Source organism: Crotalus tigris, unplaced genomic scaffold (genome assembly GCF_016545835.1).
Source record: "Crotalus tigris isolate CLP2741 ecotype Arizona unplaced genomic scaffold, ASM1654583v1 scf7180000020129.766959, whole genome shotgun sequence".
In the NCBI taxonomy this organism is placed as follows: Eukaryota; Metazoa; Chordata; class Lepidosauria; order Squamata; family Viperidae; genus Crotalus; species Crotalus tigris.
Genome location: NW_024097870.1, coordinates 445,570 through 470,168, shown reverse-complemented (window position 1 = coordinate 470,168; position 24,599 = coordinate 445,570). Strand labels below are relative to the sequence as shown.

Genomic DNA, 24,599 nt, shown 5'->3' with positions numbered 1-24,599 from the left:
TAAAATTTATCCATTTTTCCCATACAACAAAAAATTTCTCTTGAGATTGCTCCTTTAAGAAAGCCGAAATCTTTGCCATTTCCGCCAAATAAGAAACTTTATAAAACCACTCTTGTAAGGTAGGCAAAGATTCCTTCTTCCAATATTGTCCTACTAACAGCCTTGCGGCTGTGATCAAATTTAACATCAATATAACTTCCTTAGCATCACAATCCGTAACAATACCTAATAAAAATAATTGCGGAGTAAATTTTACCCTCCTTCTAAAGATTCTTTGAATATTCCACCATATCTTAATCCAAAAAGCTTTTATATTTTTACACGACCACCAAATATGATAATAGGTAGCATCCAGACAACCACATCTCCACACTATATTAACATATATTAACTATATGTTTTGTATATTGCATGTATGTATGTATGTATGTATGTATGTATGTATGTATATACAACCTACATATTTGTTGGGCTTTAAATATTTGACAGTGTGTGAGTTTAAAGCAATCTCTGACTTTTGTTAAAGAAAACAATAATTTGCCAATTATATCATTAAAATAAAGATCTTTTAATATTATATATTTTAACTGAATTACATTACTCATCATGACTAGTATTTTTATTCCTTCTGAAATTTAATATTGATTTCCCAGCTTCAGAGGTATGTAATTTCTTTAATGGTATAGAAATCAGATCTAATAAGGAAAAAATGTCATTAACTATGCATATTAATTGAACTGGAGGCCTTATACAGTAGCAATCTTCAGATGCCAAGAGAACTGTGACACAGAAAAAAGCAAAGTCTGAGGCCCTACAGATCAGGATTAATTTTAACAAGCGAATAAGTTAATTCTCAGTAGTTTCCATCATGTGGACCATTACATGATAATTGAAATGATACAGAAAGCTTCCTTCCTAGGCTCTGCCAGTCAGAATTCTTTAGCTGGTCGCATCCACAACATTTTATTTATTTATTTATATCCCACCTTTATTATTTTTACAAATAACTGAAGGTGGCAAATGTATCCAAAACACCTTCTTCCTTCTATTTTCCCCACAACAACAAACCTTTGAGGTGGGTTGGGCTGAGAGAGACACCAAAGTAATCCAACTGGCTACCTTCCCTGCTACCTTTATTGGCTATGGAATGTGTAAGATGTCTTATTTTACCCAGTTTTGTCTTTGATTACTAAATATAAAATATAAATCTCGTTCCATGATCCTTGAGGGAGTAATTAAAGCTGCAGGAAAAGTTAGGGCAGAATCTACAGACGAGAGAAATGGCAAAATCCACTCCCCAGGACCTTGGAGAGCAGCAAATAAATTGGGTTGAGCTTTGTTCTGTTACAGCAATAATCTAATGCTTTCTTCTATGCAGAGAAGATTTATATTAGATAACAAGGACTTTATTTTGATTAGCTCCAGTGCCTAAAGAGTCTAAACTGTTGATGAGCCTACACTTCATTTTTCAACCTCATGCTTTTAAAAGGAAAGGAATATGGAGATTCTGCTGAAGGGTCTCTTGGGTCTTCCTTCAGGAGGCTTCTGAATCTTTTGCCTTATGCTGCAGTTTAAGGGCTTGAAATCATGATGGGTCCTTTCTTATTCAGAGGATGTCATAGTCCAAATGCAGGGGAGATACTTCTCATCTGCTGTTGAAGCAACCAAAGAGATTTTCCTAGCACCACTAGCAAACATTTGGAAATGCTTCATTTAAACTTGTAAATACATTTAAGTTAATTTTTCCTACAAAACATCCAAATCACTTTATACTGAGCACAGGTGTGCTCAAGAAAATAACTGTACATATGTATAAAACAATATTTTATTCTTATTTATATTACACATATATGATTACAGTATAAAACATTTTTACCAAAAAATTACAATGCAAGTTGTAAATAAAAATAATAACTGAATATACTACAGTTAACATGACTTCTACAAATGTTATCGAATGATTGTTAAGAATGCTTCATTTATCTTAATGAAAATATTGTTGAGGCATTTGTGTATATACATATATGTATATATGTACTGTATGTAAGATCTGGGGAGTAAATCATTGGTATAGTTTAATAGTTGACAGAAACAATTCAGTAATGCCATGCTCTCTTGGGATTTCTGTGAAAGATATAGTTCACAGATTCTGTAAACGGTGACTGATGTCCTTGTCATCTCTTAATTGATTACTGCAGTTTACCTAAGGCTCCTCTTGAAGATGATCTGGAATCTACAATTGGCACAGAATGTGACTATCCACCTGCTGATTTGTGTCAACTTATTTAAAAGCATTGTCTATGCTGTAGTTGTTAATTATTAAATATTTTATAGCTTGAGTCATCATTATTTTTGGAATGATTTGCAGTACAGTGATACCTTGATATCCAACTTCTTTGAAACTCATCAGATTTGGTACTCAATGCATTTTAATCAAAAAATTTATCCTGGTACTCGAGTATGTTTGATATTCAACTCACAAGCTAGATCTTGTTGGTGTCGGCTGCCTTGTGACTCACTACATTATTGTATTCTTTATGGGAAAAATCTGTTTGGTACTCATTGTTTTTGGTACTCGTTGAGCTCCTGGAACCAATTAATGATAAGTACCAAGGTACCACTGTATGTTGAATCTGCCCACCCAACCTGAGAGATCATGAGTCCAGGGCATGGAGGATAGTCTAGCCAGGAGCAATCCCTTCATTCTACAACAGTTTGTTTCTCAAGGTCAGAATGATTCCCACCCTGCTAATATTTAGGAAGTCTATTTAAAATGTACTTTCCCACAAGGCCTTTGGATTGATCATATTTTAAGGTATATTTTGAATTAATTATTGTTTTCACACTTTTATAATTGTAAGCCACATAGAATCTTGTGTGAAAGTGACATAAAACTGATTATGTATAGACTTGCATACATTAACATTTTATTTCCCCATTTTGTTTATAATTATTTACTATACATCTTCCTTCCCAAAGTTCATGGCAACCAAAGTAAAATGAAGCTACATTGCCCTTATTAAAACTCTATAGCATAGACATGGTTTATTTTGATTATCCAGGGCCATACAGTGAATAACATGTCATGGCTGAGAGTATTAATCTAGATCTTAGTACTTCAAATCCATTAGTCCATCAACTGGGCATTTTTAACCAGTAGACAGGAGATTCATGTTTCATTATGTTTTTCCTCTTTTAAAGTTGTTGGTCCAAGACTACATAAGACTGCTAATAGCACTGATGTAAAGTACAGAGCTCTTCCAAAAATTATTGCCCAGTTATAATATGATAGAAAGGAAAATGATTAAATGCATTGGAAGTAATCATTTTACTCATAATTAAATTTTAATTTCATTTAATTTAACTTTTGGCCTAACCTTGATCTATTTCTTTGTCTTGGAGACAGGACTTTTTAAAATATGCCTATTGGCACATAATCCAAAGGCCGAATGTTGCCCATGACTATGCAAAAGTTTTCTAGTTCTAGTACCAGTATCCTGTTAGTGATCTCTTTGGGGATTTCTGAATTGTTTCCTGCAAGATTAATAGCAATTTTGCTATTGCATTTTGACCAATGTGATTCTGAGAAAAAATGCATTGTGATAAATAAGAAATTGTTCCCTGGCAGTGATAGTCAATTCAAATTCTGAGTCTCAACTAAGTAAGAGCAAAATATAACTTGTGTCAAGTTTCATTTTTTTTAATTCAGGAATTTTGGGAAAGATCAAATTTATTATACAACCTACACAATTAATCTACTGTACCCTATGACTGTTCAAGGCTTTAATCTACTTAATCCAATATTGTTATACTCTGAGTAGGAGAATAAATATTTGATTGACCTAATAGGCATGCTATCTATCGTGAAAATAAGGATTCACTCTTCTTGAAAGTCAGTGTCTCTCCAGTTTGTTTTCATTTGATTATTTAGGGCTACAACTACCAAAATTCCCATTCAACATAATCAAACTATATTAGATGGACACAAGTTCATATTTAGGCATGGAAAAAAGTGAACTACAGAGTGTATCTTTGGGCTTTTATATATTGGGTCATATTGCAAGGAGTAACATGAAGGTGGATCCCAGGAATAAAGTCAAGTCTATACCACGTGTCTTTTTAAAAAATTTCTGATTCACCATATTTTATAGTTTCTTTAACTGAGTTACATAATAAATACAAAACTGAGTTAAATATATGAATTCATATAAGAATTTACATCTGTATGATAAAACACCTATAAACTAGAGGGAACATGGGCATTTTTATATTTATAGATTGCATTTGACATTTGCAATCATGATAGGTCCTTTTTTATTCAGAGGATGTCATAGTCCAAAGGCAGGGGAGATATTTCATATCTGCTGTTGAGGCAACAAAAGAGATTATGCTAGCACCACTAGCAAACATTTGGAAATCCTTCATTTAAAGTTGTAAATATGTTTAAGTTAGTTTTTAGTACAAAACACTCAGAGCACTTTATATGGAGCACAGGGGTTGAGCACGTACTACAATGTAACAAAAGTTATCCTATATCAGGCACGAAAGATCAGGTCAAGACATGAAAGTCGATTTCAACTGATTTATTGCTAATCATGCCTATGCACAAGGATCTCCTCAACTGTTTAGACCTGCTTTGAGTTAAATAAGGGTCAACAGAATTCAAGGAGGGGTTGGACTTAGTTTGCTGATCCTTCTTTTAATGCCACCCCTAGGTTCTGCTACTCTTCTCCTATATCCTACCACTTTCTAGTATTTTAGTAGGCAGAAGATGAATTGTTTTATTTTGGTTTTGGCATGTGTGTGTTTTTCTACCCAGATTGAAAGAAGATGTTATGCCAGCTGGTGAATTACCATGGACAGGGTTTCCTCCATCACAGCATACTCTAATTATGGTGCCATTCCTAAATGTTTTGTTTTTAACCAAAAACTATTTTTTTAAAAATACTACACTTAGAGATATTGGAATGTGTGTCATTGATGATTTTTACACATTGAGCAGATCCATGGCTGAAATTTGCACTGAAACTTTATGCCCTATGAAAAACTGTGATTAAAAGGCTTAGAAAACATACAGTCAAGAAACGAGGCATTTCAGGAAACTCTAGATTCTTCCCAGATAAAGTTAAAGCCATTACTATCTAATGACTAAATGATGTAATGACATTATCCACAAAAATTCTTTTAAACAAATCCTATTAGTTACCTGCTTATTCCAAATCTACTGGTTGCACTGAAGTATTTGAAATGTTGGTGCAACATTCTCTATGCAAGCTTCATTTCTGCTGCCCTCATCTGTACAAATCTTCATGAGGCATCACCATCAGCAAAATCAATGCCGAGGATCATATTTCAGAACAGTGACATTTGCTTTCCAGACCAAGAAAATTCAGTGTGAAGAGCACAGTACCATTGTATTTACATGCATTGCTGTAATAGGCAACTTTACAAAATATATCATTTGTGTCAAACAAAAGAGAGAACAAAGTGCTCTGAGGAAATACCTGGAAGAATATCGTTCTCTGCACGTGCTTCCTCAAATTCACAGTGTTAAAAATTGATTGCAGGATTTCCATCTTTCAGAATTTTATCAATGTATAAAACAAAACCATCAGGAAAAAATGAAAAGAACTAACTGGGATCCATGACCAGGTGAGATGAAGGTACTTCATATCCACAGCATCTCAGAACTCAGCAACGTTACTTCTGCTTTTCTTCCTTTATTTCACATAATTTCTTCTTTATCTTAAGATTCACAGTCACTGTATAAAATTTTTAAAAGATTAAACTTCATCACAACATTTGAGCAAAGTTTTTTTTTTTTTTTTTTTTTTTTGAATGCTCACTCTTCATTTCTTCTTTCTAGCTAGATTTTGGCCAGTACAGTTTCATTGTTTAACTGAGTCTTTTATTTTATTATTTTTAAGGCTATTTGTTATTTATTAAAAGTAAGCCATGAATATAAATATCAGTATATAAATGTTTGAATTACACAGAATCTACTATTATACAGAATAACAGAATTCTGGATTTGCTGCAACTAGTAGAATGGTTGTGAAATGTAACAAGAAAGGATTTACAATCTTCTATGCTTGCACATAAATTAATCAAGGAGAGAACCAACCTAGAACTAAGGAGAAATTTCCTGACAATTAGAACAATTAATCAGTAAAACAATTTGTCTCCAGAAGCTGTGGGTGCTCCAACACTGGAGGTTTTTAAGAAGAGATTGGATAACCATTTGTCTGGAGTGGTATAAGATCTCCTCCCTTGGGGAGCGGGTTGGACTAGAATACCTCTAAGACAAGGCTTTTCAACCAGTGGTAGGGGTACCACCTGTGGTACATTGGCACCTGGCAGGTGGTACGTGACCATCCTAGAAAAGTGGTAGCGGGGGAGGGGAATAAGCTGAACCGGTGGCAGCACCGCATAAGCCTGAGTGAGAGATGGTGGAGCTGCAGGGCTGTTGGCTCAGCGGAAGCGCCAGGATCAGCACTTCTTCGGGGCTGTCAGGGCTCAGTGGAAGCGCCAAGATCAGCACCAGGCTCCAGCTGGAGCTCGGCGCTGATCCTGGCGCTTCTGCTGAGCCCAGAAGAAGTGCCGATCAGCTGGAATGTTGCAGCATCTCCAGGGTCTTGTGATTTACATTCAGATGCTTGGCAACTGATTCATATTTATGACCGTCACAGTGTCCCAGGGTCATGTGAAGTGACCAAAACCTGCTGCAACCACCCAGCAGACGGGGGGAATAAAAACCAAACATTCCCCACCCCACCCCCACTACCAATCCTCAACCGAAATGCTCACAACAATGAAAACCTCGGACAGGAGGAAGAGCGCCGCCAGGCAGGCAGGTGGCTTGCTCGGCTGTGGCTTGGAGGGTACTTTTTCAGTGCCATTGTAACTTCGAACAGTCACTAAGCGATTTGTTGTAAGTCAAGTACTACCTGTACTTTATCACTTTTTTCCTGTTTTTTTGGGGGGGGTCATCTAATTTTTGACACCTTGCTAGGCGACTGGTGGTACTCAGATGTTGCCATATCCTAAAAGTGGTACAATGGGTGAAAAGGCTAAAAAGCCCTGCTCTAAGGTACCTTCCAACTCTGTTATTCTGTTAAGGTGTTTATATACATTGAGCCAAAAGATCCCCTTGCCTATCTGTTTTCCCATAAACTCTTTTCATTTTTTGTCTCAACAAAAATACATAAAATACTTTAATTATGGGCCAGTCTGAAACCCATAGCCCTCTAACAGGAATCTATGATTGTGATATAAAGTTAATCATATTTCCTTCACTACTTCATTAGTTATAGAATTGCCATATCTTCAGTGGGATTTTGTACTGAAAAAAGATTTCCATGTGTCAGATCCCTTCCCTTCTTTATTTTACTTCTTGTTTTTTTTTACCAAATACCTCCTTCTACTTCACCTTACCCACCCATTCCTGGGTCAATTATCTGTAGTGATCTATATATTTGTAATTATATATCTAAAATGTGTCACAGGATCTTATGGCCAGGAGCTAGACAAAATCAAGCAGACTATAGAAAATCAAGAGAGATGAGGTTCAGTGATGGGGCAAAAGCTTTTAACTTTCAGTCGTTATACAAAAAATATTTGCCTATCTCTTAAAAGAGCAAAACAAAGCAAATTGACCCTAAAACAATGGACAATGAACTCTTATCTTTCTCAGCTATAATGCTGGAGATTATATTTACCATTTTTAAAAAATTATCCATATTTTAAAATCTGTAGTGACTGCACATAAATTAATTACTTGTACATATTTTAGCCTTCATGTCCCATCTGTAGAATACAAGCATTAACTTGGGTGCTTTGGATTGAACTCTTACGTAACTCTTTTGTTAGTTTTACGCTAGAAATTGTGTTTAAAACATTGATTTAGAGTAAACTGAAATGATATTTTTACAGGTCACAGGAGATCACACTGTATGTTAACTGGTATAATAGTTAATTGGGACTTTTCCAACATTTTCCAAGTTATCATGTTGTACAGGATTTCTGACATGCACCAAATTGTAGACCTCTCCATTAGAGCAAATGGTAAGAGATCGTCCTTCCAAAAGATTTTATTTTTTTATTTTATTCAATTTTTTTGGGCTCTCATGCTGCAGTTATCTTAGAGAAGCTTATTTTTCTACATCTTTTTACTTTAGCAAAACATGCAATTTCTGTGAATTAGAACAAAGTTATACAAACCTATACTTCCACCATCATTTATAATAAAATAGAGCCATCTAGTGGTATCAACCATTCTTCCTTTCTCTTTCTCTTTTCCTCTCCATCTATTTGGCTTTTTAAATCAACGAGAGATAGTAAAGGAACTTCATCCAATGTATTCTACTGGACTCTCCACTGGAAATGTAACTAAGATGGGAAAATTAGATTTACTTGCCTTCTCAAATACAGTGGTATTTTAATAACCTTGAAAAGAGCTGTAGCATTGAGAGTTTAAGGCTTGAATTTGTAAACGCCCATTCATTCTTGGACAGTGACAGTGAGAAAATAATTAAGAGCATGTTTTAAATTATGTGTTTATATTGTACAATATCTATAGTATTATTATAAGTTGCATTAGAAGTTATCTCTATAGTTTGCACAATTAGGTGCAAGTACATTTAATGTGTTAACCTCTGCTCGTCTTCCCTCCCACAAAATTAATTTAGAAGCCCTTCCCCCAATTCTCAGGTTTAAAGAGCACAGAAAGGAAGCAGAAGAAAAGAAAAATGTCATTTTCCCCAGCACTATGGGGTTGGGTTTGTCCGTGGAAAACTGTTCTGCTGCAGTTCAATAATTATAGAACTAAGTACAGTAACAGGCAGAAGTAGCGCTCTGACCTGAATTTCTATGGCATTTCTGGTAGACCATTTAAAAAAGGAAGCTTCTGCTCAATCTCACGAGAAAAAAATTAAATTCCTATTGTTTTCTGTAGGAACCAAATATAGTCTGTGCTTCGAGGAAAATAATAATTTTGTTTATTAGAAGCAAGTGAGATATCAAGGAATAGGGGGGGAAAGGAAGACATAACATTTTTGCAGTTATGGGTCTACTGACAGTGTCACTTTTAGAAATTGAGAATTATAAGTACCTTGGGTTGGTGTTATAATCTTTCTCTTCTTTTACAGGAGGCAAATCACATTCTGCTGTGAAAAGACAATGAACTATTAGCCTTGAGAACTGGGGGGACAGCAATTCAGTTGGAATAGCAATGTCTACATGATATAAACATGTTTATATTAAAAAGAAACATTCTGAATGTCTCAGAAGCTATAGTAGCCTTGTTTCATTTATCTCAATGCATTCTCTGTACAGTATATACAGCTCTACTCTCCAATATTTTGCCAACCAGCTAAAAATAAAATGGATAATAATAAACTGTCCATTGTACTATTGTGAATTGTCATGTCTGTATTCTGTTGGTTTATTCTTGATGTGGAGTTTATCGACTCTTGTTGATTTTAAGCTGTGATTTTGTAGTACCTATCAAGTACGATGCTGCAAAACCATCCTCAAAATTGATTGAGAGTCCACAGAGTTATCTTGTGGTAAGATGGGTGGCCAATGAATTTTATTTATTTGTTTGTTTGTTCGTTTTAATTATTTATAAATTTACTGGCAAGTTGCATCACAGATAATGCCTAGCACCCCATCTTTTCTACATAATAGAAGATCAGACTTGCTGTAATTCATATTGTTTGGCAAGTTGCAAACCAGTTATAAGTGACATTGCATTGTACGCAGTGTACACGTATAGAACGGAGGTTTAACCCTAGTGAAAGCTCTCCGCCTTTATAAAATCTGATCCTTTTGTTATTTTGGTATAAAACTATATACCCTCCTTTTATGTCCTATGTCATATGTGCAAGTATTTTGTAGTTTTCCAAAATGATTTATCTAGCAGAAGTATCTACCAATTTGCTTATATAAGACCTGTTTAGGATGGACCCAATGGAATTGGGTTTCATGGGACTTTGCTGTTGAACACTATTTCTTTGAAGAGACATGAAAGTTTTGGAGAGAAGAAAAATACCATTAAAAGTATATGCAGTATCAGAAAATGGAGTAGATTTATTACTGTGGCTCTGTAGCATACAAGTCTTGTATATAGTCTTAGAACTCCTTTGCAAATTACTGTCAAATTAAAAATTGAAATAATGCAAAGGGGAAAATGATTAAATATATGGGGAATAGTAAATTAAGCTTTATATGATTAATTGAATTTAAATTCAGTCCAGTTTAGTTATGTCCTGGTGTGACATTCAAATTAAGTATGTCCTTAGTTGCAAAATGGCTGTGCAAATCAAATGGCTACAACCCCATTCTAAGAATTTACAGAAATTCTTAGTAATTTAGTCTTCAAGTTGATCTATGGTCTATAAAGCTTTATGAAACAGGAAGGTAAGGAAGTGTGTCACTTTATTAAAATAATTATTCCTATTCTGGCCTGAAGCTCGAAGTTAGAAAATGAGATGGGCAGGTTTATGAATGCTGTATAAACAAATGAGGAATTAGGCCGTTTCTGCAAACTGAGGCTTAGTTTTCATACAGCTTAATCAAGACCTGTGATTACGCCTTCCTCAAGCCTAATTTAGCTTAAAGTCATTTCAGTATTGGACAAACATGGCTGGACATATGACTGTACAATAAAAAAAGAATGTTCACTGTGAATTGATGGGCTGGCACCTTTAACAATATATGTTTTTTAATCAGGGCATGGAATTGATCTATTTTAGACTAGAGAAAGAGATTTATAAAGCCTAAACATTTCCACTCTTAGTTGGAGCAAGTTGCACCCATAAAACTTTTACTGTATCTACTGCTCACTGTCTGCATGGGTATTTGCTACAAATGTGTCATATTGATAACAATAATACACATTTTAATAATCCTCTAATAGCCTGCCTCCATTGCTTTCTCTTATGCAAATAGATGCACAAATTCCTATTGTGGAAAGGAATAATAATACATTCAATTATCTGCAGGTAGTGCATATCTTCAATCCTACTACAAGGGAAGAGCAGAAGCAACCAAGCTCTGGCCATTGAGTAGAAGATAACTTTTGTGCAAAGTAACAAGGGGTCCTTGGTGCTCTCTGAGCTTGCTTGTTTTCTTGCAGACGTTTCATTACCCAAACTAGGTAACAATCAGTGCTAATAAGGACTGCTGTTTGCTGTCAGTTTATATTCTGGTGGCTTGCCTGTCAGTGTTGGTGGGAGTGGTCTTAAGCAGTGCTTTTTTTTCTAAAAAAAAAAAAAAAGGTGCTGGAACTTACACATGTCATACACATGTCATACAACCTGCCTTGCCTACCCTACAAGGTTCCATCCAAAAAAAGGTACCGGAACTCCATTCTGGGCGTTCTGTGAGAAAAAAAGCCCTGGTCTTAAGAGATTCTTTGGTTGGGCTGTTTACTGTTGGCTTAATTGGGATATGTTTACTTGATTGTTGGTCTGAAGTTAACCTTGGAATTCATTTATGCTGATCTGGGTGCTGATTCCTGGTGGAGAGGTGCTTAGGTCTTTTTGTTCCTTTTTAGGCTGGTTGATTGTCTCTTTTGCATAGTCTATAGATGTTATTAATGTCTATGTATCTATAGATAGTTAATTTGTCAGAGTGCCAGGATTCTAGAAATTCCCTGGAATTTTTGGATACGGTCTAGTCTAGGATTGTCACATTTTCCCAACTGAAATTATGGTTAAATCTGTCTATATGTTGTGAAATTAAAGAATTTTCATCATATCTTCTAACTGCTAGTTGGTGTTCATGGATATGTTCTGCCAGTCTTCTGCCTGTTTGTCCTACCTAGTTGATGTTGCAGTCCTTACATTGTAGGGATTGTAGGTGACTCCTGTTTTTTCTTCTGGGGTTGCTGCATCTTTTGGTTTGCTTAGGATCTTTTAAAGGGCATTAGTTGGCTTGTGTGCTAGGCTGATTCCATGTGGTTGTAGTAGTCTGTTGAACTACTATAAAGTAACAATGCATAGGTTTTATATGGACTGTACTTTAGAGTGTAAATGTTGATGCACAATTTGCATATAAATTTATCTGACATGTGCAGTTTCCTCCTCACATGGCTGCCTTTTTTACATTTATTCTAAACTATATTCTTGATGTGCAGGGTTTCAACAATTGAACAAATGAATTAAAATCCATAGCTATCCAGGCCAACCCAACTGGAGTGATGGGGGTTATAAACCAACCTATCAGGAAGGTGCCAGACTAGAAAGGGGACTTTAAACCACTGTTTTGTTTGTTTGCTTACAATTTTTACAAATTTAAAAGATTTGTATGGCTGCCCATCTTACAGCACAACTCTGGTAGCTCACAACAACAATGAAACCACAAACACAGTAAAAACTGTAAAAACGAAACTAAACACTAAACCCTACACCCCAATCATCCTCCTGGGGTACCCCAAAAACCCATCTACAAAGAGTACTCAACCTCTTGATGCCCACATATATTTCTCTCTTTTTCTGATTTATTATGTCATCTTTAAGAGCCAAACATTGTTAAAATCCTTCTTGGACACACAGCTTGATCCCACATTCCCCCTCCCAAGCAGCTTGATTTAATCCAGTGAAAGAGACAAGTATGCATAGTGATTAAAATAAAGAAGCCAAGAAACACATCTTAAATATAATTGGATATACAGTCTTAGCTTCCAGACTGGAGTAGAATCACAGCTTATAAAGGGGAAAAACATATTCCATTCCAGTTAATGGCAGTTAGATGGTCAATCTAAAAGGTCTACACAAATGGCCCAATGTGATCATTGCCTATTTTGTAGAATTATCCCAAAGAGAGAAATGAAGAAAAAGCACTAGAAGTTGTGAATTACTTGTAAAGTATATTATAAATTAATGCCAACACTCTCCCTTTCACCTTAAAATCCTGCTAATTTCAACAGACACCTTGAACATTTTAAAATATTACAAACATTTATATGTTCAGAATAAAATATTCTTTATGTAAAGGACACCTTTTTGTATTAGCTCTTCTTTAAAAATTAAAATTCTTAAAATATAGAGCATATCTTTCTGCTCTTATTTTATGATGTGTTATTATCTACAACTGTTTAAAATATTTATCAATATCAGAGACAGATATACCAGGAAAGAAAAAAATTGTGAGTCAGATAAGGATAAATACCATTTTTTTTTAAACTGTTCATCCATTTATCCAGTTCTTCCATCTCAATTTCCATTACAGAAGGCGTGTCTTCTTCAAAAATAGGACTGAATAAGAAAACAACAACAAAATATATTGGAGCTGGCAATTTAGAATTGCTCTTCTTTAGTTTTTTTTTTTTTAATAAAATTGTTTATATCGAGGCACATGCTTAGGAATAGCTAAGTAGCTACCAACTAGTGGCTTTAGTTTAGAAAAAAAAAATAATTACATTACGTGGCAGTTGAATTAGCAACTGCAGAATGTAGATATGGTAAGATACCTAGATGTGTAGATGCAAAAAAAGTTAAAGATTTGGGGTACAAATGCATACACTGATTCAGAGAATTATTAAGATTAATGCTGAACACCTGAAACAGGGCTTTTGCTCTTGAGACTAATGGTTAAACAGTTGGAAAAAATCATGGAATGTTGTTTTTAGAGATGATACCTACAATGGAGGAATAGTTGGTGAAGATGATAGAACTTGCTGAGCTGGTGAAATTGACCTGTTTAATTAGAGAAAAGTCAATGCAGGTAATCCTTGACTTATGACCATGAGCCCAGAAATAAGGTTATACGGCAGCCATTAAGCAGGTCATCACATTACCATGACTGATTTTACAAACTTTTTTGCAGTGGTTGTTAAATTAATGCCATGATCATTAAGTGCATGCAACGGCTGTTAAACAAAAGTAGCAGTTGTTAAACAAACCTATTTTCTTCTACGGGCCACACAACATAGACTTTGTAGTATTGTTGTGTTTGATAAATAGCATAGGTTTTTCTTATATTTTAATTTGATTTTATTCTCCTCTTTTAATTTGAGGTTAATAGCTTATCAAACTCTAAGCAACCTTACCGCATTTTCCTTCATTAATATCTTAAATTTTAAGCCCCCTTGTTCACCAGAACTCATTTAAATGTGGTATTATGGATGCAAATATGTAATATGTTTAGCTTCATGTAAATGATTTCCTATGCAAAGGGGAGGATACTTTTGTCCTATCCAATCAACTTTTCTTTTGTAATTTCCTTTGATGTCTTAATTGTAAAAGGGAATGTAAGATGAATTTTGAGGTCCCCTCTTTGAATAAGAGGAATCCTTTTGATCAGAATGTTCTGAATAAATCATAATAAAATGATCTTCCTGCCTCAATCTGCTTTATTGAAACTATGTGTGCCAAGGCACAAGCCTTGGGCCAGATTTGGCTATCACTTCTATGAATATTTTTTTACTGGAAACCAGAAATAAACACCAGAACCTAGCAAAATATACAGAAAATCAGTCATATGATTGCAGAATGCTGCAACTGCCATCAATATGAACTGGTTGCCAAACACCGAAAATGTAACCCCATCACTGTAGAGTGCAGGTACGTGTGTGTGTACACCATAAGAATTCCATAATGGATTGTGAATAGCTCTAGGGAAGTTCATCGTATCTTCAAATAGACTACTTGTGTCTACATTTATTATAGACTGAAAACCTTTAAGGATTTTTTTTTTGTTTGCATGAAACAGTAAAAAGATGAACTTATGATCTATGGTTCTGATGATTAAATAGGACAGGTTATAGAAAAAAAAAGACCCATGATGTAACTTTAGAGCAGAGTTGGGGAACTATGGCCCCTTTATGACTTGTGGACTTCAACTCCTAGAATTCCTGAGCCAGCATGGTTGGCTCAAGAATTCTGGAGTTAAGGTCCACAAGTCATAAAAGGGCTATAATTCCCCACCACTGCTTTAGAGTAAGAGTTTATATATATAAATAATGCTAAAAATCGAAGAATAATGATTCCTGGGTACATACATTTTGATGAATAAAAAGACGATCACCAGGAAGTAAAACAACAAGGTTTTAATAAATAAAATTTTAATAAATATGACCAAGCTTTTGATGGCTCATATATATATATGTTTTCTGAGGTTTTTGCGGGTGTTTGTATGTAGGTCTTTGGTTATTCAGGTTTTCTCCTGCATCAAATTGGAAGTGTCTTGGCGATGTTTCGATGAAGTCTCATTCGTCATCTTCAGGCTGGTGTTTTCGGCTTCGTGCCAAAAACACCAGCACGAAGCCGAAAACACCAGCTTGAAGATGATGAATGAGACTTCGTCGAAACGTCGCCAAGACACTTCCAATTTGACGCGGGAGAAAACCCAAATAACCAAAGACCTACATATATATATATATATATATATATTATATATACTATATATAATATATATAGTCTTGTTTTGTCTACCAGAGCTCTTTGTCCAAAAGAGCATGGTGCTAAGAACAGCTAAGATCCTGCTCAGAACCCTTAAACTCCCAGGCCTCTGGTAGAGTTCATGCAAAATATAAATGACAAATGACAAGAAGCAGACCTATAAATCTCTTACCTTTTACCATTTTCACTTCCTAGCTCATCTGAGGAAAAAAAAGAGAGATGTGCTTAAGCCAGCTGGCTGGGAATCATTGGAACTAAATCCAATACATTAGAAGAGCACAGATTGGGAAATAGCGCATGCAAACTATCCACCACTGTTACTAGTGAAGAAACAGCACATTTATACAGCAGAAGAAATATCCCTACAATGACTTGTCTGCAACATTGATAAAAACAAATGCAGACGGAATAAGGCCCAAAGCAGAATACTTTCCCTTGCTCTTAGAAAAATAATAGTTAAAATCTTTTTTCCCTTTCAAAGTGAAATGATAGGGCCTATACTGGCATAATTTATATTTCCCAGTTGTTTAACATCTTTGGTCACCTCTTTTGAAGCCCCATTAAGAAAAAATGTCCTGCTTCAACAGAACAATATATCCTGCATATAATAGCCCTTGGCCTGTTTTCTTGGACTTCTTAGTGCCAAGGCAATGATCACATAGATATGATGATGATGATGATGATGATGATGATGATAAAGTTGGAAGGTACCTTGGAGGTCATCTAGTCCAACCCCCTACTCAGGCAGGAAACCCTATACCATTTTGGACAAATGGCTGTCCAGTTTCTTCTTAAAAACTTCCAGTGTTGGCACATTGACCGCTTCTGAAGGCAGGTTGTTCCACTGATTAATTGTTCTAACTGTCAGGAAGTTTCTCCTTAGTTCTAGGTTGCTTCTCTCTTTGGTTAGTTTCCACCCGTTGCTTCTTGTCCTGCCTTCAGGCGCTTTGGAAAATAGCTTGACTCCCTCTTCTTTGTGGCAGCCCCTGAGATATTGGAACACTGCTATCATGTCCCCTCTCGTCCTTCTCTTTGTTAAACTAGACATACCCAAATCCAGCAACCGTTCCTTATATGTTTTAGCCTCCAGTCCCCTAATCATCTTTGTTGCTCTTCTCTGTACTCTTTCTAGAGTCTCAACATCTTTTTTGCATCATGGTGACCAAAACTGGATGCAGTATTCCAAGTGTGGCCTTACCAAGGCATTGTAAAGTGGTATGAATACTTCATATGATCTTGATTCTATTCCTCTGTTAATGCAGCCTAGCACTGTGTTGGCTTTTTTGGCAGCTGCAGCACACTGCTGGCTCATATTTAAATGATTGTCCACTAGGACTCTGAGATCCCTCTCATAGTTACTACTATTGAGCAAGGTACCACCTATACTATACCTGTACATTTTGTTTTTCTTCCCTAAATGTAGAACCTTATTTTTTTCACCATTGAATTTCATTTTGTTAGATAACACCCAGTGTTCAAGTCTGTCCAGATCCTCCTGTATCATAAGTCTGTCTTCTGGAGTGTTGGCTATTCCTGCCAGCTTGGTATCATCTGCAAATTTGATGAGTTCCCCATCTATCCCCTCGTCCAGATCGTTGATGAAGATGTTGAAGAACACTGGGCCCAGAACAGAGCCCTGGGGCACCCCACTACACACTTCCGCCCATGTAGATGCGGTTCCATTGAGGACCACACGCTGAGTACGGCCGGTCAGCCAGCTACGGATCCATCTGGTGGTGATGCTGTCTAACCCGTATTTTTCTATCTTCTCAAGTAGTAGGTTGTGGTCTACTTTGTCAAATGCCTTACTGAAATCCAAGTAAATTATATCCACAGTATTCCTCTGGTCCACTAATTTTGTCACTTGGTCTTTTGTCACTTCTGAGAGTGCACTGCAAGGAATGGACAGGTATGATCAGTTTTCCATCATTTTTCTTTTTTCAAGTTGAGTCCAATATGAGTTATTTGTGTTTCAACAATCACACTGATATGTCCCTACATTCTGCTCTTTGGGACCTCAAGGCACTCCACAATGAGTAGCTAAGAAACAAGATTCTACTTGACTCAGCCCACCTACGTATTTGTCTGCTAAAGGAATTGCCTTATGCTGTGCTTCTTAGAGAAGTTGGGATTGCTACTCCCCACCAAAGCATATTGGTTGGAAATTGGGGGACTGCAGCCCTGCCATACTTGCATACCCCTGGGTATGCAAATGTTAGATGCACTAAAGTGTATTAAATGTAAACTAAAATGTATTAGATGTAAATGAATTAGAAGGTGAAGTAGATAGATAGATAGATAGATAGATAGATAGATAGATAGATAGATAGATAGATAGATAGGCAGGCAGGCAGGCAGGCAGATAATGGATGGATGGATCTGTTTATACTTGGAACAAAGTTTTTTACACAATCACTAAGCTTAGAAAGCTTTATAAGATATAAAATCTAATTGGAGCATTACCTTTACAGCATGAATGCTATTTTCTCCCATGTGACCCTTATTTCCCTTTTACCCAAGGGAAATAAAATATTTACCTTCTTGGCTTTGTTTCTGTTTGTGACGTCTTACAATAAAGATGACCAGGATAATCAAGAGGATTAGGACCAGCACTATAGGAACTCCAATTATCACAGAATTATATAAAATAGACACATCCCCATTCGGTTCTGTGGTAGAAGTACTTTCTATTACAGTAACCTCAGTTTCAGTTGGTGTTGTGACATTTTGCTCTTCCGATTTATTAGCAGAAATTGAAAATAAAACAGAACTAATAGATCCTACTGTAGTTGTCACAATAGATGGTAAGCCATCACCAGAATTTTCATGATCTGCCATTGTAGTTATGGACTCTACAAAAAAGGAAAAACATAACCAATTAAGCTTTTGTGAATATTTATCTTTTGATTTCTTAACATTCTTACAATATAAGGTGAGTATAATATAATTGTTTGAGAACTGCTATGATAATTAAATTATAATTTGGGGTTTCTCTTGCAACTATCTTCCCCGAATTATATAATGACTCATACTTCCTCTTTGGATTGATACTCATCACACGTTTGGTCAAGGGTCAAAGGGTAAACTTTAAAGTAATAATCTTGATATATGATTGTCCAGTTGAATGTTCTTTTTGCAAATAACTACAAAGCATTCAGGAAAATAATATTAAACATAAACTGTACAAATCTCAGTGCGTAGTGACAAAAAGTTGAATTAAAAAACTAGCAGGAAAATTACTAGAAATTTTTCAGTAAAGCACATGAACACATAACAGCATTTTTTTCATGTTTGTTTTTGAAGTTTAATTTAGCATTTGAGTATAATTGCATTTGCTTTTTCATTCAAGTGATACATCTCTGTGATCTTCATATTTTCCATCCAAATATGTGTTTGCATTCCATTTAGGTATTTATACATCTTTCAAGAAATACTTGCCACATTGGTTTGCTTCCATTCCTCTTTCAAGCAAGAGTATTATAAGAGTATGCCAGAGTATTTTAAGCCAGATGTCCCCAACCTTTTGGGCACCAGGGACTGATTACGTGGAGAGAGGTTTTTCCACAGATCAGAGGGGGCATGGTTTTGTGTGCAGCCTGCATCCCGCGGATGGGGCTTTCCTTGTTTGTGCAGCCTGGTTGCTGGCATGCTGAGGCCTGGCACTGGTTCACAGACCAGGGGGTGGGGACCCTTGTTTTAAGCAATGGAAGAGCTCCCACTATTTCTTATGTTTTCCACATTCTACAATGATAAAATAATACCCCTCTTCTCTCTCTCGAACCTTCTGTGAGACCATGCAGGAGTGAGTATGAGTAATAAAAACAAATAATGTTTAGGTGATATGCCAACCAAGCCTTTATGGATATCCAATTTATTTCTACAACCAACTCCTTTTCTTTCTAGGACATTAGAAACATAAATTTTCAAATACCAAATAGATTGTTTTAAATAACTGAACTGAGCAAATCCTTGCTCATTTGGTTTTATGTGTAATAGTATTGTATTGTTCCCACTGATTTTTGTAAGAATAAACAAATGAAACTTATATATACACAGGTGTGTATGTATGTATCTCTATATGTACACATACAAATACAGATGGTTTCTGAAATAACTGCAATTATTCAGGAAAAAAAAGATTTTCGAATTCATAGCAAAAAGTTTACTGCTAACAAAATTCTGGATCTGTTAGAAAAAGAGAAATCAATGAAGAAAAAGCCTTTTTAAAAAGATACACTGATTTATTAATCAGTAAACCGTCATGATAATAAATCCATTCTCTCCAAGTATTGAATTCAAAATACATTCTGAAAGCTTGATGTTATCGTTGGTGAGAAGTAAATATTTGTTCTTGCCTTCAACAGCAACACATACTTCAGACGCTTTGCAAATTAATTGCTCCCAAAATAACTTCAGTCTGAGCTCTATCACTCCCCCATCTATACCAGATGCTTAGGGAGTGATGGGGAAGAAAGATAAAAGTATGCAACAGTTGATTGCTGCAACATACCAATATTATGGTTAAAGATCTTCTGACTACATAACTAGGATAACTTTGTCAATCTTTATTTGACACAGAAATCAGCATATCAAATGAATTCACTAAGAGTGAAATAAAACCATTACAATTATATTAACCATTTTTTTAGAATTCATCCCAAAAGTGATCAATAAAATCCAGCTATATGACTATTGTATGTTTCTTCTGAGAAAACTCTATACAGTCAATTCATAAATTATTTTGCAAACCTGTCTGAAAGCAAAAGTATATCTTTAAAGGTGATGCATTCTGAAGAAAATGTATAAATTGAATGTTGGGCAGATATTTTGGAGAATTCCCACAATCTCTTGCCATTGGCCATCCTAGCTGAAGAAGATAGAGGTCAAACTCTGAAATACGTTTATAGCATCAGGTTGCCTGTTCCTTGTTTAGATTATGAGTAGACCATCTGCAGTAAGAGCTGCTTGATGCACCACATAGAGGCTGTGTAGAAGGAAGAACATATTCAACTAACATGTTCATATCCCTCTTTATCTCAGTCTCATTTAAGGATACTGACTTGCAGATTGATCAATCCAACCATTCAAAAAGATCTCAGCTGTGGTAGTAGGCATGGTGATGACAAGGGGCAAAAAGAAAAAAGAGCACCAGACTATCATAGGGCAATGATTACAGAGTTACTAATGGTGGGCACAGCCGGCAAGTCTTGGCAATGATGAGAGGGGAGGTTTCCCAAGAAAAATGTTGACCAAACCTTTATTAAAGTCCAGTTACTGATAAGCTTCTTCATTTCAATTAAATCCTATTCATGTTGGACAGGAAGAATTCTTTTTCTGGTGCCATCTAAATCAAATGTACACATTTTTCTCTGTATCCAAATGATTCCCTTCTGCCATTAATGATCATCCGCCTGACGGAAACAAGCACATGCATTCTGAACAGCAGAAAATACATGATAGGAGTGAGCAAACATGCTCTGCAATGAGCCCTGGGAGACAGAGGGAGGGAGACCAATGAAGCACATGTTAATGATATTATGTAAATATGAAAAAAGTTGTGTGCAAGTGGATGCACAAGTAAGTGTGATCCTGTTTTGCAATCTTTGTATTTTTGGAATTAAAAATGTACTCGTATATATCTTGGCCTTGGGATAGTGGTGATAAAGTGAGCTAAATTTCCCCCATATATTAAAGCTTTCTATCTGAAATTAATTATTTATATGGCAAAGCATCTCAGTCTATGATTTCCCAGCTGCAGTGATTACAAGCCAGAAATGGATACATTACACATGGGTGTCAAACTGGCAGCCTGTGGGCCGGATGCATCACACACAAGCCACGCCCCCAGCTCCGCAAAGGAAAAATGTCAGGATACATCATAATATGTCATGTGATGTGATTGAGTTTGATACCGTGCACTACAGCATCATCTTGTAGTCTAGGTAAGTAAAATCCTTCTCTCAAGTTGGGTATAAACATTCTAGGTGAATCAACATCTTCTGCCCTTAAAAGGCTATCATTATATTGTTCTTAGAAAAATAAATAGTTGAGAGAGTGATGTAAGTGAAAAGAAAAAAAGATTCATGCTTACAGCATTTATATTGGCTATGCAAGTCCTGTCAGCAGTTACTTCTATGTGAGCTAAAATCCTGACAGTGGACAGTTCCAATCTTCATGGAAGCATGTGTGTCTAGGCAAAAGCTCCCAGATGCAGATAATACTCTTTGCATACATAGAGACTATTAAACCTAGATAATTTGAAATTTTAGGACTCTTCTTATTAGGGCTTTTCACACTTGTCTAGTTTGACGTGACGTATTCTTCAGTTCTCATAGAAAGGCATATACATTATGTCCATGTTTGCATAAACTATCTTGATTTGTATGGCAAATAATCTTTATCTATTTTAGAACTTGCCTGAGCAAGAACTGCATTCTTTGTTATTCTTTTGAAACTCTTTTTAAAGAGTTTCTTTTAACAGTTTAAAAAGTTTACAAGCTTATAGTATCTTATAATATGATAAAAGCTACTGTGAATGACAATTAAAGGGTGACAAATAAACAATATCAAATAAGTATTTATGAACCGAATATTATATTCTTAATTTTAATTAGTTGTGGGTGGCCAATGGATGAATGTGAACATCCTGCCTCTCTCCATTCCTCTGTATCTTCCTGCTAAATTAAGAAATAAAATAAATGTGTAAGAATTCCATGATAAGCCTTTAAATCTGATTTAGGCTATTTCACAAAAAAAAGGGGTCAGAAAGTTTAGCCCCACCAATTGCTGTGATATCATCCCATCAGAAGTTCTGTTCCTGCAGCCTTCAAAAACTACTGTTTTGATTTGTACAGTGCAAGTAAAGACCTAATTACAAAATAGTTGTCTACCTAACATTAGGGCTACAAGATCCAATACTGCTTTTATTCTAAATAGCAAGCTAGGACATGCAGAAAGTAACTCAGCAGGTAAGCATGATGACATCTACAGAAGTGAAAGACATGAAGCAGACTGGTTATTTTATCCTTTGCAGTTAACTTTTTTAGAGATTTGTTTTCCTTTGTAACATTTGAGAGGTAAATCTTTAAATATTAGGAAACCAAATGTCTCATCTAATTTAAGCATTTCCTTAATGTAGGTATAGCATATTTAGACAATGTTTTAAAATTAAAAGAAAAAGCAAATAATTAATATTTTAATATAAAAATATTTGGTTCAGCCTTCCCAACCGTTATGATCTGTACATTTTAGATTATAAACATCAGTCTGGTCACAGATAATGGTGTTTACAGTCTGTTGCTTTGGAAACAAATTAGAAAAAACTTGGTTATATATATAATTCTACATATATGAAATGAAAATTATTTTTCTAATGATTTTTATCTGGAACAAAAACACCCAACACATTTTTGTTGTTCTTTGACAGAAAGTCTCTCTGAAAGTTAAATACACATCTTTTAAATTATACTATCTTAAACAGCAAGGCTTCCTCTTATATATTATTTTAGGAACTTAATCCTTCCTTAAAATGATATAGGTTCTACCTGTCATAGTAGATCATTATAGTTTTGTTTCATTTGCCTCTGAATTAATGATATTGTAACATTTCCGTGAAATCAGCTTAGAAAAAGAAATTACTTGGATTTATTAAGAGTGCATTATAATAATAGGAATAGAGGCATTATTTATTTTTTAAAAATCCAAGTGAATTAATATCTTAAGCACAGTTAACAATGGGTCAGAAACACAACATTCATTCACAGATTAACACACCTTAGATTTGTAGTTCAAACTGGATCCATGGAAAGACAAGTCAGCATGCAGTTGAGAAACTACACAGAAAGAAATGGTGCAGGCTTGTATAGTCTTTGCAGGGACCAGATTTTCTAGGTGTGACACATCAAAAACAGTTCTATAGCCCAGAGCATAACATTGTCTGTGTGGTTATTCTTAACAATGCAGAAGGCATGTTCCTACTTACCATGGAAGTCAGACACTCCACTCAGCAACAAAAAGGACAATAAAAAGTTGTACTTCTTCATGTTACTTCTCTAAAGCAGATGTGATACTGCTTTCATTCTTTTGTACATTTCCTGCTTACTGCTTCTGTGGTGGATGTGTAAGATGCCTTAGGAAGATGTACTACGTTCAGTTACTTTTAGGAAGTGATGTAATTCGGTTTGGGCCTATCAAATGAGCAAACAATTGCAAAAGGTTCCTGGAAAAGCACTGATTCAAGTGAAAAAAAAAGTGAACAGTGAAATCTCCCTAAGAGAATTTTGCAGTCTTTTTGTGTCTTCAGAACCTGAATGCTATCCAGATCATGGTATTTAAGAGAGAGAAAAGGGGGGAAAAACCTTTTTAAAGTGGGACCAATATAATGTGGGCCGCTGTGAATATAATACACTGAAGTTGAGATCCAAAAAACAAAAAAATTGTATAGACATAAATGCAGGAATGCATGGGGCGGGGTGCTGGTTTGTTATCCAGCTTCTTCACACCTTCTGTATGATTAGATCCCTTCTCATTTATTATGCAGGATGCTACCTTATAGCAAGCTAGACCATTAACCAATAAAGACGAATTAGTAGCTGCAGGAAAGCATTTTCTGGTCCTACCTTTAGTCTGAGCCTGAATCTGCTCTGCTTCTGAGTTATATAGATTTGTCTGCATTTCTCCCACTTTCTATCATCAATTAATTGGCTTATTTGCATATTTCTCCTCCCCACACATTTTTTTCTCCCTCTCCTTTGTTCTTATTATTGAAGTTGTATCATCTAATCAACACTATTGTACGCAAAGAATATCACAAAGAAGGTTACTCTAATATCCAAGAGAAGATAGTTTCATAGTTCACACTCAGAAATTATATTAAAACAAGCTTGGTGAACAAATCATAGCCAAGATCTAAAACTTGAGTATTTTCTATTATTTCATAGTTTCATAGTATTAATGCTTCCATTGCCATTGTCCTATAGCTTTCAGCTTTCAGCTTCCTCCCTTCCTCCTTCCAATGACTCATGAAAATATGAGAGTATCAGCAGCTTTTTCTGTGATGAACAGGATGAGCTGAGTCTTGCCAGAGAAAGTAGTCCTGAAAATTCTTTAGTGCAAGCCCTTAATCCTACCAAAGGACTTCATAGGTCGAAACCCAACATTTTGATTTGTATTCAGAAGCCTATTGGTAATACATGC

The 24,599-nt window shown here is 35.5% G+C and overlaps 1 protein-coding gene across 4 annotated transcripts; it reads right to left on the bottom strand.

Annotated features, from left to right (window-relative positions):
* Window positions 1-330: 330 nt before the first annotated feature.
* Window positions 331-23,501, bottom strand: TMEM154 (transmembrane protein 154). 4 transcript variants are annotated; one of them, XR_005559436.1, is made up of 7 exons: window positions 23,386-23,501; window positions 17,942-18,256; window positions 15,577-15,604; window positions 13,174-13,259; window positions 9,110-9,164; window positions 5,505-5,762; window positions 331-1,652 (listed from the first exon to the last, which is right to left on the bottom strand). XR_005559436.1 is itself a non-coding variant. In XM_039365582.1 (7 exons), exons 3-7 carry the CDS (start codon window positions 18,240-18,242, stop codon window positions 5,747-5,749), a joined length of 486 nt encoding a protein of 161 aa, XP_039221516.1. In that variant the 5' UTR covers window positions 18,243-18,256; window positions 23,178-23,290; window positions 23,386-23,433; the 3' UTR covers window positions 1,808-5,746. The 4 variants fall into 4 exon arrangements, 3 of the variants coding, with proteins under 3 accessions (XP_039221516.1, XP_039221514.1, XP_039221515.1); XM_039365582.1 differs by lacking the exon at window positions 331-1,652 and adding an exon at window positions 23,178-23,290 and having other exon boundaries at window positions 1,808-5,762; window positions 23,386-23,433; XM_039365580.1 differs by lacking the exon at window positions 331-1,652 and having other exon boundaries at window positions 1,808-5,762.
* Window positions 23,502-24,599: the final 1,098 nt, after the last annotated feature.

Bases quoted from the DNA above. Each gene is read 5' to 3' on its own strand.
- TMEM154 (XM_039365580.1), bottom strand. From the start codon at position 23,446: ATGAAGAAGTACAACTTTTTATTGTCCTTTTTGTTGCTGAGTGGAGTG. The intron at 13,260-15,576 runs GTAAGAGATTTA...TTTCTTATTCAG, and splicing joins GGAAGTGAAAATGGTAAAAG to TCCTATTTTTGAAGAAGACA. The intron at 9,165-13,173 runs GTATTTATCCTT...GTCTTTTCACAG, and splicing joins GAACAGTTTAAAAAAAAATG to CAGAATGTGATTTGCCTCCT.